Consider the following 13770-nt stretch of genomic DNA (forward strand, 5'->3'; position numbering starts at 1 on the left):
TTGTCAAAGGTATATTGACTAAAAAAATCCAACTCTTCATTGAGCAAGGTAACAACTACATAAATCAGATCATCCTGTACTGCATACAGAGACAATATAAGGACTAAAACAGGATCTCATCAAAAGTAAATGATTCAAAAATGTACACATTTACATATAAAAACATGAAGTCTTATAAATGCAATCAAGGAATATGTTTGAAGACTTGACCGTGACAAATACTTTTCAAAACTCAATTGAACAGCTTGCCATGCAAAACCATTTTACACAAAATGCCTAGGGGGAAGGGAAGAGGGGTGGAATCATTAGTCCAAAATGTTTTGCAACAGAAACAGTTTACTAAAAACCGAAAGTTTATTGGTCAAATTCCTGTAGGTCCCTCCCCGTTTGGTTCTAGTGAATACACCCCAGCATACATACATACCACTGCCTTGTTGCTATAAAGCTGTTATATGTGCATCAAAACCCCAGAGGGAAAGATTTGAAATCCTCCACAGAAGACAAAGGCAGTGGACAGCTACAGTGAGAGGGGCCTTATTCTATTTTGACTGGTCAAGTCAAGAAATACATTTAAAATCAACAATGTGTGAATTCATGCATTGCCTGAGGACATGTTTCCATTTACAGTGACCAACCTTGAATCTCTAAACACTGTTCGTTTAGCCTAAATACCCTTTGCTTGGGATCAGTAGAAAACTGTAAAGTGTATTAACAAAGCAGATTATTAACAAGCAATGACTCAAATGCATAAGCCTTAAGTAGCATGTTAAATATGACCTAAGAGAAGTGTGCAGTCAAGTTGGAAATGACAATACAGAAACAAAAACATTTTGATTCAAATAAAAACAAACACATAAAGAAGTAAACCTGGGGTTTGAGCAGTTCTAAGGTAGGCACATTCTTTTGATTATCCTTTTCCAGAATTGGAACGTTCCCACAGTTATTTGTCACAAGGACCGTTTTCATGTCCTTTTTTATGTCCTTTAGGAAATCAGCTGCAACGAACAAAACAAAACAGACGGTTATACAAAGAAATCAGTCTGCCAACAGATAAAACAATTGAAAAGCATTCACACACACACACAATTGTTTGTGGGTAATGACTGACAGACTTGAGTAGTCTAAGAGGCAAGCACAGTGCTGCTATTCCAGAACACCAAGGGAGGACAGGTAACTCACCGTTTTTACTGTCTGCTTGACATAGTCCTTTCTGCTGGTCAGGTCATAGTCTGGGTATGTGTCGTACACCTGGGACAGAGAAGTTGTTGCGTTAGACTTTTACAGGTAAGCCAACCATCATTGTGATATCAAATCAGAGATGTTTGAGAAGCAAACATACCTTCTGGCAGATCTTCTTCATGGTCATCTCCTCCAGGTTGGCGTCTTTCAGCAGCCTCTTCACCGTCTCCTTTAGCTGCTCATCTGTAGGAGGCTTCTTGATCATCTTGATCAACGGCTCATCGTCGTCCGAACTGTCGAGTGCTGCTATTTAGGAAAACAAGCAGGGAAAAACATAACAATAAGCATTAGGCTACAGGTTGCCAATGATGTATGAAACGTGCTATAAAAGTAAATCTACAGATTCTTACCATTGCCCTTGTTGGCTGTCTTTTTCTGGTTGTTACTGCTGCTGTCTGCTTTCTTGGTCTTAGCTGCTGGCTTAACCGGTGCTGCCCTCTTAGCTGCCGGATTATTTTTTGGCTGAGGACAAATCAATCCATGAGTTCATTCCATTAGTTCAAGATAAAAAAAGACAAATGGGTAAAAACCCTATCCAGATATTATAGACATTATCTATTACATACAAATATGGACACAAACCCAAACTGTTGACTTTTGTATTCATAAGACTTGCTGTGAGTTTAGCAAATCCAGAATCTGGGACAGATTGACAGAAGAGTCTCACCTTCTCAACTTCACTCTCGCCATCTTTCTCATCCTCATCCTTGTCTGAATCAGACTCAGACAGGTCGGAGTCTTCCACTTTTGTTTTCTTTTTGGCAGGAGCTGCCTTCTTTGCTGGTTGCGCACGCTTCTTGGAAGGTGTTCTCTTGCCCTTGGCTGCTGGATTTGACTTGGGATCCTGATTGGTAGGAGAGAAGGGACTTCTGTGGTTAATCTTTGAGTGACAGAACAGGCTGACCGTTCCCTTTTACAGTTCTAAAATATTTATATAGTGGCACTAGTATCGTCCAAGACCAAATAAGGGAAATATCAATTTCCAATGGACAATACCTATCAGTTTACATTAAAACATTTCAGTTCCTCACCTCATCGTCGTAGTCTTCAGAATCATCGGTATCGTCATCGGTCGTCACCCTTTCCCTCTTTCCCTCTTTCCCGCTCTTCTTTTCAGCGTCCGACTCGTCTTGTTCTACTGTGACTCCTTGCTCGTCGTCCTCATCGTCATCACTGCTAGAATCAGTGACGATAGCTTTGGACTTGCTCTCTGCTTTGACCTTCCGGGGGCTGCTGGATGCACTCCTGTCCTTAGCCTTGGTCTTGCTCCTAGAGTCTTTGGTTGAGATATTCTTCTTAGACTTCTTCTTTCTCTTTGAGATCACAGGCTGCAGATGGGAAGGATAGAATTATAGGTAGGGCCTATATGTTTTTGAAGACCTCATTGGTGAACACAGTTCAGTTTTGTATTCTATTTGACAAGACAACAAACTCAAGAAATGTCTACCTAGCTAAAGAACAAAGACCAATCACTCACATGAAAATGACTTATTTGAAAAATAAAGAGAAGACCTGTAACTCACCTTTCCTGATATTCTGGGACTCATGAGGAAAGTCATGATCCTGTCGATGAGGACTGACTGGTTTCCACCCTTCTCCAGGTCCAACACTTTACAGATGTTCCTCAACCTTACACATGTTATCCTGAATCAGTGCACACAATTACTAGTCATTAGTTCGCTTGTTTATAATAATGGAGTAAGTTTGATCCACAATCACAACAATATTTCAGATAATGTTTAAACATGTTACTTCATTAAAGCCGTTAGAAGCACCTTATGTGGAACAATGTTAAAAATGTTCGTGTTGGTGCCCCTAGGGAAATTCAGAAAGCTGATTTGAGGACCTTTTTACTGATGAATGTGTTCATTTTTATGACTGTGTTTTTCTTTCTGGTTGCATTTATATGTTGATGGGTGTATTTTCTGTAATTCAGGACTCATCTGTAAGAGACCTTGATCTCAGTACGACTCCCTGATAAAAAAGGTAAAAAATATACAGTACCAGTCAAAAGTTTGGACACACCTACTCATTCAAGGGTGTTCCTTTATTTGTACTATTTTCTACATTGTAGAATAATAGTGATGACATCAAAACTATGAAATAACACATATGGAATCAAGTAGTAACCAAAAAATAGAAGTGTTAAAGATCAAAATATGTTTTAAATTTGAGATTCTTCAAAGTAGCCACCCTTTGCCTTGACAGTTTTGCACACTCTTGGTATTCTCTCAACCAGCTTCACCTGGAATGCTTTTCCAACAGTCCTGAAGGAGTTCTGACATATGCTGAGCACTTGTTGGCTGCTTTTCCTTCCCTCTGCGGTCCAACTCATCCCAATTGGGTTGAGGTCAAGTGATTGTGGAGGCTAGGTCAATTGATGCAGCACCCCATCACTCTCCTTCTTGGTCAAATAGCCCTTACATAGCCTGGAGGTCATTGTCCTGTTGAAAAACAAATAGTGGGACTAAGCCCAAACCAGATTGGATGGTGTATCGCTGCAGAATGCTGTGGTAGCTATGCTGGTTAAGTGTGCCTTGAATTCTAAATAAAATCACAGACAGTGTCACCAGCAGAGCACCCCCACACCACCTTCTCCATGCTTCACAGTGGGAACCACACCATAAAGAGATTATGCATTCACCTACTCTGCATCTCACAAAGATACGGTGGTGTGGACTCATCAGACCAAAAGACAGATTTCCACTGGTCTAATGTCCATTGCTCGTGTTTCTTGGCCCAAGCAAGTCTCTTCTTATTGGTGTCCTTTAGTAGTGGTTTCTTTGCAGCAATTGGGACCATGAAAGCCTGATTCACACAGTCTGAACAGTCAATGTTGAGGGGTGTCACTTGAATTCTGAAACATTTATTTGGGCTGCAATGTCTGAGGTGTATTTAACTAACGAACTTATCCTCTGCAACAGAGCTAACTCTGGAACTTCCTTTCCTGTGGCGGTCCTCATAGGAGCCAGTTTCATGATAGCGCTTGATGGTTTTTGCGACTGCGCTTGAAGAAACGTTCAAAGTCTTAAAGTAATGATGGAGTGTCGTTTCTCTTTGCTTATTTGCTGTTCTTGCCATAATATGGACTTCGTCTTTTACCAAATAGGGCTATCTTCTGTATACCACCCCTACCTTGTCACAACACAACTGATTGGCTCAAATGCATGAAGGAAAGAAATTCCACAAATTACCTTTTAACAAGGCACACCTGTTAAGTGAAATGCATTCCAGGTGGCTACCTCATTAAGCTGGTTGAGAGAATGCCAAGAGTGTGCAAAGCTTTCATCAAGGCAAAGGGTGGCTACTTTATATTTTGATTTGTTTAACACTTTTTTGGTTACTACATGATTCCATGTGTCATTTTACAATGTAGAAAATAGTACAAATAAAGAAAAACCCTTGAATGAGTAGGTGTGTCCAAACTTTTGACTGGTACTGTATGCATGCATATATATATATATATATATATATATATATATATATATATATACACACACGCTACTACTGTTGTTTCATAAGTCCTAATTGAGAAAACCTCTCTCCTTCTTACTTCATCATCCTCTCCTTCTTCTTTATATAGGGATCACTGTCAACCTCGAACGGGAAGCCATTGAACAGCCGCATGTTTTTCCTCATTGTGGCAATCTGAGGAGGGAACCATCAACAATGACAACCGACTAAGAACAACAACTCTAGAGTTGTTTTACCCACACAGGGGTGTCCATTGTGACATTACTCAACCTTTTAAAAAGTGTAAGATACACTTACCTTACCTGGCATATCAAAGAGAATTGTATGAAGCGGTTTCAGATCTGGAACCTTCAGCTTTCCAAGGTGGTGGTTCACTCGCACAATGTCTCCTAATTTATCTCCACCACCTGAGAGGGAGTGGAAATTAGGTTTGTACTGTTAAATAATGAGCTGACTACAGAGGGCAAAATGATGGTGGGAGCATGATATGGGATCCCAGCGGGGCTGGTACATGATACAGTTGCATCCCAATACATAGACTACGAGAATGATGAGAACTTATTTACAAGCTTCATTCTGTCTCATGTCAACAAAACTTTGGAAAAGTTCTCTGTGCTCATCGCCTTTGGCGATAGACATGTCCGAGGATGCTCCATCTTACCATTTTCAACTTTCAGCACCTTCGCAGGTTTCGCAACCTGGAAATCAAGTCTTTGCACCGTCTTTTTCTCCCTCTTCCCTTCAACTATTTGAGATAGAGCTGCAAGAAGAACATAACAGGTCAAATATAATTCATTGCTGCTGGCTTCATCAACTGTAGCAAACCAGGCCTCTGTGCATGCAATTACTAACAAGCTGGACCCATGCAAAGCTGAAGAAGGTAAAGGAGGGTTGATATCTAGCTAGATACCTGTACTGAACTATAAGTTACAGTGTAGGCCTATTGAGCAAAACGGGTTCATAAACATCATTGACTTATCATACTTATGTCTCTACTCATTTCATTCCGTGGTTTTCGGGCATTATATGGTGAGTCGGCCAGGTCTTCAACCTTTGGTTCTTTCTCTACAACATCCGACAGGGGACAAACCTCCATCTTTTCATCCATAGCTTCAGTCATGTCAATGCACTTTGTAACATCTGCTGACATGCCCTGTTTTGGAAGAAAGAAGTTTCCCCCATCAGTTTAGCCAGATATCCCTGGAGAAGCACCTGGCTATAGTCCCTCCTTTTTATGTGAATTATATTAACTACAACATTAAGCTAACGTTAGCTAGTCAACAACTTTCCATCGAACTTAATGTCATGTCCGAGAACATTGTTAGCTAGATAGTTTTTGTTCAATTGCATCGTTTGTGCTTGCTAACCACTTATAATCTGAAATTAGTTATCTAACGTTACCTAGTTAGTTAAAATTACAATCTAACAATTTACCCAACACCAGATAGTTGTCATTATTAGTATACATAGCTAGCCAGCTACAACAGTACATTCAAATCTTGTGGAGTTTAATTTTTGCAGTGTGGCGCCCGGAGACATGATTTGGCGCGCAGGTTTGTTTTGAACACAGAGAGCTAACGTTAGCCAGCTAGCCAACTAACGTTACGTAGACTACGCCATGTCTCAATGTTCACCACCACACAGACTGAAAACTAGCTATCTTGATATTTGCTAACCTGTTGAATTGACAACGATGGTGTTTAAGTAGAAACCGATCAACGGGATAGTTAACTAGTAAAGTCAATACATTCCCGCTGATGCTGCCTGACTTGGCTAGTTAACGTTACCGCGGTTAGCTCAGTCTTCTTGTCAACGTAGCAGCCAGTCAGGCAGCTTTTTAGCTACTGAATGCATTTAAAAGCTGAATATTTATATTTGTTTCATCACTATAATTATACTTAATATGACCATTCTGGCTCATTCGAAATCTATAGCCAGCTATTACAGTATGCCAATATATTCAATACTTTACCTTGTCACCAAAACAGAATTGGATTAGGTTCCAAATGGCGGGGTTGTTGAGGTGTGGGCGTCAATGGGCAATCATTTAGATGACGTACAACACAACATTAGAAATGAGTCAATCATGACTAACTAAACCACACAATATTATAAATGAGCCAATTAGGACTAATCTAACATCCGACGTCGTATATCCCTGGTTTTATTGGTCGATTGGATAATACACTCAATGAGGGGATTCGATTATCTGTCCCGAGTTACCCCGGTGGGAAGAGTTTAATGCGGGTGAAAAAATGCGCGGCCTCAAAATGTGCGTTCGAAACAACTGGTTACTCAGAGAGAGAAAAAATGTGCTCCAAATCGATTTGAATGGTCCGCCAACTCGGAATTCCAACTCTGGAACTCGGACGTCTTTCTAGAGCTCCGGCTTTCCGACCTGAATATCACTGACGTCATGATTCGACCTTGTATTTTTCCGAATTCCCAGTTGCTTTGAACCGGGCATAAGCACATAGAGTAATGAGTATATTGTGTTTTTTGTTTTGTTTTTACACGCAAAAGTGATTGCTTTTGATAAAAACGCTTTATCTGCCTTCCCACTGAAAACTAGTTAGAAAATTCGAATATGTCGTTACAATATTTTATGGAAAATAGATATGTTTATGTTTCTGGATGATGCATCATGCTGCCTTGTTAACAACATAACCTAGTAGCGCAGATTACTGTTCGAGTTGAGATTTGCGCTCCTCCCTCTCGGTTTTTGCCCGTTCGCGTCACGGGCCATTGACCGGTGCAACGCGGCTCAGGTTAATATAACTCCCTCAAGAGTTAACATTTTGGCATGTCAATTAATCAGTAGAAATCGATCAACGGGACACGCTGTACAGTACTTTCTGCTGCTACCGCCTTTATACCTTGTTGTGCAGGAAAACAGCGGGGGCAAGGGACTCACCTGCTAAGGCCTAAAACTGATGAGGCGACTGTTGCATTTGGGCTATTTCACAATATTAGTGCTTTTTCAGAATGGGATTTTTTAAATTCTATCTCACACTAGACTGAGTGTATTATGGAAAGGCCGGGTTGCTTTCTGTGTTTAAAATATAGGTTTATTTATGTGACTGGAAATAAAATATTTAACCTTTAAAAAAAAACTGCATCTTTGATGCACGGTACTCTCTTTATGATTTGTATGCTACATGTGCCATAACCACATTGTACCATCAAAATACATCTTTGACCAGGAGTAAAAAGACAATCTCCATCAAAGTTGACAGGCTCCACTCAGACAACCATTCTGCCAATGCTATAAATGCCAAGTTTTCATCTGTCACCACATCATTACCTACACTACACCTGTCAGACCTACCTAGATTTTTGCCAGCTATGCCACGCCCTACTGTTGAACCATGGGAAATGCACAGGAGACTACTCTCCGTCCCAACCAGAAAAGCCCCTTCATCAGTGGCAGATTCACTGTGGAAGAGTAATCCTCTGAGCATTGACCAGCTACGGTCAGTCTTGCTCACGCCCCTTCTGGCAAAGGCGTGTGAAGGTTTTGTTGTTGAATGGACAACACAGGATATCCAAAAGAACATCTCCAAACAACAGTTTGGCTGCCTCAAGGGACACTCAACCACCCACTGCCTGTACAGAACAGCAAACACCAGAGGCACCTCCAGCACATTGGTCCTGACGGACTACAGCACGGCCTTTGATCTTGTGGCTCACACCATTGCAATGAAACACCTTTTGCAATTATCTGTCCGACCAGAGACCATGCCATGAATTTTAAACTTCCATTCTGGCCATAGCCAGGTTACAAGATCTCTATCCCAGGCCTCAAGAACTTTCCTGTGGCCTCCCCCAGGGCACACGGCTTGGTCCAAATGTATGTGGCTCACATCAATGGCGCAGGTAAGGGTGCTCTCGAGCGGCTAGATGTTCTTTACCATTCGGCCATCAGATTTTCCACCAATGCTCCTTATAAGACATATCACTGGACTATATACTCTTCTGTACACTGGTCATCTCTGTATACCTGTCGCAAAACCCACTGGTTGATGCTTATTTATAAAACCCTCTTAGGCCTCACTCCCCCCCCCCCTATCTGCGATATCTACTGCAGGCCTCATCCTCCACATACAACACCTGTCTCCAAAGCACACACATCCCTGGGTCGCTCCTCTTTTCAGTTCGCTGCAGCTAGCGACTGGAACGAGCTGCAACAAACACTCAAACGGGACAGTTTTATCTCAATCTCTTCATTCAAAGACTAAATCATGGACACTCTTACTGACAGTTGTGGCTGCTTTGCATGATGTATTGTTGTCTCTACCTTCTTGCCCTTTGTGCTGTTGTCTGTGCCCAATGTTTGTACCATGTTTTGTGCTGCTACAATGTTGTGTTGCTACCATGTTGTTGTCATGTTGTGTTGCTGCCTTGCTATGTTGTCTTAGGTCTCTCTTTATGTAGTGTTGTGTTGTCTCTCTTGTCGTGATGTGTGTGTTCTATATTTGTTTTTATTTTTAATCCCAGCCCCCGTCCCTGTAGAAGGCCTTTTGCTTTTGGTAGGCCGCCATTGTAATTAAGAATTTGTTCTTAACTGACTTGCCTAGTAAAATAAAAATCAGAGGGTACCCTATCCAACTCCTGGGCCTTTGTGGATGACCTGAACCTCATAGAATCAAGACACGTGACACTTCCAAAATACATCAGGGCCTCTACCAACTAACCGACTGGTCAGAACAAAACAAGATGAATCTCAACCAATAAAGTGCAATGTCATGTACACCTGTTTCAGTCACAATCCTGATCCAGCCTCTGCCATTATCCGCCTCCGGCCACACACTTGAGGTGGTGTCCAGCGCCAAAGAGCTCGGTGTGGCACTCCAAGCCAACTTAAAAGGGGACACACACATCACCACCAAAGGTTCTTCATGAACCATCTTCGCCACTTCAACCCCCCCCCCCGAAGACCTTCTGACATTCTACACCTGTTCTGTCCATCTAGTGCTAGAGTACGCCACTCCAGTATGGCACCCAGGTCTCACAGCACCACCTACACCTTCTGCATGCAATGACCTGGGCTTGCATGCCTTGGAGTCCGGTCGCACCCATCTCTGCAGATCCTTTCCCCAGAAGCTTGCAAAATCCCAGGATTACAACAAATAGCTGCCTCAGAAGAAAGGCCATGTGAGTGGCAGATCTACCTGATCCAATCACAAACTGCACCTTAATTTTATTTTAAAAATTAAAACAGAAATACCTTATTTAGGTAAGTATTCAGACCCTTTGCTATGAGACTTGAAATTGAGCTCAGATGCATCCTGTTTCCATTTATCATCCTTGAGATGTTTCTACAACTTGATTGGACTCCACCTGTGGTAAATTCAATTGATTGGACATGATTTGTAAAGGCACACACCTGTCTATATAAGGTCCCACAGTTGACAGTGCATGTCAGAGCAAAAACCAAGTCATGAGGTCGAAAGGAATTGAGCTCCGAGACAGGATTGTTGAGGCACAGATCTGGGGAATGTTACCAAAAAAATGTCTGCAGCATTGAAGATCCCCAAAAACACAGTGGCCTCCATCATTCTTAAATGGAAGAAGTTTGGAACCACCAAGACTCTTCCTAGAGCTGGCCACCCTCAGGGAGGTGACCAAGAACCCGATAGAGCTCCTCTGTGACCAGAGTTCCTCTGTGAAGATGGGAGAACCTTGCAGAAGGACAACCATCTCTGCAGCACTCCACCAATCAGGCCTTTATGGTAGAGTGGCCAGATGGAAGCCACTCCTCAGTAAAAGGCACATGAGAACCTTCTTGGAGTTTGCCAAAAGCACCTAAAGACTCTCAGATGATGAGAAACAAGATTCTCTGGTCTGATGAAACCAAGATTGAACTCTTTGGCCTGAATGCCAAGCGTCACGTCTGGAGGAAACCTGGCACCATACCTATGGTGAAGCGTGGTGGTGTTTGCATCCTGTTTTGGGGATGTTTTTCAGTGGCAGGGACTGGGAGACTAGTCAGGATCGAGGGAAAGATGAACAGAGCAAAGTACGGCGAGAGATCCTTGATGAAACCCCAGTTTGAGGTCCTGAGCAGGTTGAAGGTTCACCTTCCAACAGGACAACGACCCTAAGCACACAGCCAAGACAACGCAGGAGTGGCTTTGGGACAAGTCTCCCCTTCCAACCTGACAGAGCTTGAGAGGATCTGCAGAGAAGAATGGGAGAAAATACAGGTGCGCCAAGCTTGTAGCGTCATACCCAAGAAGACTTGAGGCTGTAATCGCTGCCTACGGTGAAATAAACTTTTTTTTTTGCTTTGTCATTATGGGGTATTGTGTGTAGATTGAGGGGAAAAACAATTCAATGCATTTTAGAATAAGGCTGTAACGTAACAAAATGTGGAAAAGAAAGGGTCTGAATACTTTCCGAATGCACTGTATCTGAAATATTGTGAGATTAGGCATGTATGGTGCTTTTATTATGAAAAGAAGCAATCCATTTCCTGATTATCAAAGGCAACTAAATTCTCTCCTCTTTCCTTTCCTCCTCATCAGTTTAACCTGGTGTGTGACAACAAAGGTGTGAGTGAGGCATCACAGTCCATCTACATGACCGGCCTCCTAATAGGGTCCCTGGTGTTTGGTCCTATGGCAGACAGGTAAAACACACAATCCACTTATAAATTGTCACGAGTTTAGTGAAGAGGTCACCCCAAAAAATGTGAAATACCTCCGCAGGTTTGGTTGTCACTTCGCCATCCTCGTTTCCCTGCCTATCCAGTTGCTGTTTGGAGTGGCCGCTGCCTTCACCCCCAACATCTGTCTATTGGCCTTCGGTTCGTGGTCAGCATGACAAAATCAGGCAATGCCATGAACACATTTCTGCTAGGTGGGGCAATACTCCCAGGTTGTCTCTTACCACATAAACTCCAATCTCTAATCTCAATTAGCCAAAATATAACACCTTGTACTGTCTACAAACATCAAACAGTGTTTGACTATTGAGCGAGCTGACAGCCCCAAACCTTTGTAGTGTGTGATTGTTATTTTCCTATTTTGAAGGGGCTGAGTGGACCAATACACCAGTACACTTCCGAAGGCTGTTTCCAGTTATGCAAATGCTCAAACACCTACCCTATCTGGGTTTATACTGTGTAGCATTCAAATGTTTTATCTTTGTCGAATTTCCCTGAACTTTTTTTTATTGAATATCCGAAGCGTACAATATACTTGCAGTGAAGCCGCTCAACAACTACATCATACCAGTCATCCAACAGACTTCCATTCAGAGTGACACACAGAAGCATCCAGAGTCAATGCCCTGCTCAAGGGCACGTTGACAGATCTCCCACCAGGCAAAAAAACGTGAACCCGAACCCTCCAAGATCCCCCCCCCACACAGTTCCCAGTTCCCCAATAGCTGTCCCACAACCATTTGAGACCCCTCCCACAGCCCCCCCCCCCCAAGAAAAATAAAACATAAAAATACAATTAATTCCATTCCCCACCCCCAAGAACCCCCCAATCTCCCTGAACTTGGTGTAGTTGGCGTTATATTCTGAAACATACCTGTTGATGGTACTTATTTCTGTCTTATTTTGACCCTTAGACCTTCCAGTATTGGTGACAGTCATTGCAGTGACTGGAAAGTTTGCTATAGCAGCTTCTTTCACTATTGTCTATGTGTATATACTGCTGAACTCTATCCCACCGTTGTAAGGTTAGTTAAATTCCCAATGTATACAGTTTATTACAGCAGAATAATATCCTCATTCTTCATACTGTGTATGTCAAATTTTCTCCTGTGGGTCTGAACTCCATGTGTGCCCGTGGGGCGGGCATCCTGGCCCCTCTGATGCATCTGCTATGCCCTGTCCATGCTCATCTGTGGCCTCCTGCCCATCATCGGCGGGGGGCTGTGCTTTCTACTGCCAGAGACCCTCAACACTGAGCTCCAAGACTACATAGACCCACTCGTGGAGAAGACAATGTGGGTAACCCCTCTGTTTTAGACATTTTAGCTGTCTATATTTGAATTGTGGAGTATGTGAATTGAATCAAGCACCATACTTATGGATTTTTACTTGTTGATGTTAGAACATCGGAGAGCGTGACTATTGAAAACGGACTCGATGAGGAGAAACCAATTGAATTGAGGAGCTCAAAATTCTGATCACTGTCTGGTCCATACTCTCTGGAGGTGTGAGTTAGTTATTACTCTAAAATATCTCTTATGTTTTGTAAATGATACCACCTTTTGGGACTGATATTTTTTGTTAATGAATGAATAATACAACATTGTTGTGCATAAAATAAAATGGACCCATCACAATTTGAATATTGTTGATAACTCTCATGAACAGCAGATGGTTGTGTATAAAATAAAACGGACCCATCACAATATTAATCTTGGTGATACCTCTCATGAACAGAAGATGGTGCCAAGTAACTTATCAATGGGAGCAATGGTACAGATATTACAGTGCCTCTGGAAACTGACACCAAATTGCTTAGATACATGTTAGTGGGACTGCAGATAAATTAAAAAGTCTCAATCGAACAATGGTATACTATTGATATATTAACTCTGTAGCCATATGAACTTGAAACTATCATTTTTCGTAGACACTTTACAGATAAACCTGGATCCTGATGTCCTGCATGTCACATAGGACCCATTGTATCCTATTGTATACATATTCTTTCCATGCACATGGGTGAACAATGTGAGAAATGCCACATATAGATGGACAGTAATTGCATGTCTGGAGAGCTGTGGAGGTGCAGTCACAGCAGACCAAGCCTGTCTCAAGGCTTCCATAATTGCCATAGGAAGTGAAGAAAAGATCAGAGGGCTCTCTGGGGTCAACGGAAGGTGAACTGTGACAAGTAGAAACGAAATGGGAATTCAGGAACCTACCTTTTAAAAATAATGTCCTGGATCTGTACAAATAGATGTGGATATTTTAAGTACCAAACTCCTACAAAAAAAGTACTTTGACGTTTCTCCCCTGCCTTGGCTTCCTCTCATTGAACAAGGAAGGAAAATAAATCTCATTACAGAACTGAAATGGCAGGTAAAAAT

At 42.1% G+C, this 13770-nt stretch overlaps 1 protein-coding gene across 2 annotated transcripts; it reads right to left on the reverse strand.

Annotated features, from left to right (window-relative positions):
* Window positions 1–332: 332 nt before the first annotated feature.
* On the reverse strand, window positions 333–6820 carry LOC106580504 (protein DEK). Of its 2 annotated transcripts, none has more exons than XM_014161664.3 (12): window positions 6686–6820; window positions 5698–5866; window positions 5375–5473; window positions 5011–5120; window positions 4793–4887; window positions 2763–2883; window positions 2271–2567; window positions 1907–2083; window positions 1590–1701; window positions 1340–1482; window positions 1180–1248; window positions 333–995 (listed from the first exon to the last, which is right to left on the reverse strand). In XM_014161664.3, the coding sequence occupies exons 2-12, from the start codon at window positions 5861–5863 to the stop codon at window positions 984–986; spliced, it is 1401 nt and encodes a 466-aa protein (XP_014017139.1). In that variant the 5' UTR covers window positions 5864–5866; window positions 6686–6820; the 3' UTR covers window positions 333–983. The 2 variants fall into 2 exon arrangements, with proteins under 2 accessions (XP_014017139.1, XP_014017129.1); XM_014161654.3 differs by having other exon boundaries at window positions 1340–1485.
* Between the last annotated feature and the right edge of the window lie 6950 nt (window positions 6821–13770).

Source organism: Salmo salar, chromosome 02 (assembly GCF_965601325.2).
Source record: "Salmo salar chromosome 02, fSalSal1, whole genome shotgun sequence".
NCBI classification, from domain to species: domain Eukaryota; kingdom Metazoa; phylum Chordata; class Actinopteri; order Salmoniformes; family Salmonidae; genus Salmo; species Salmo salar.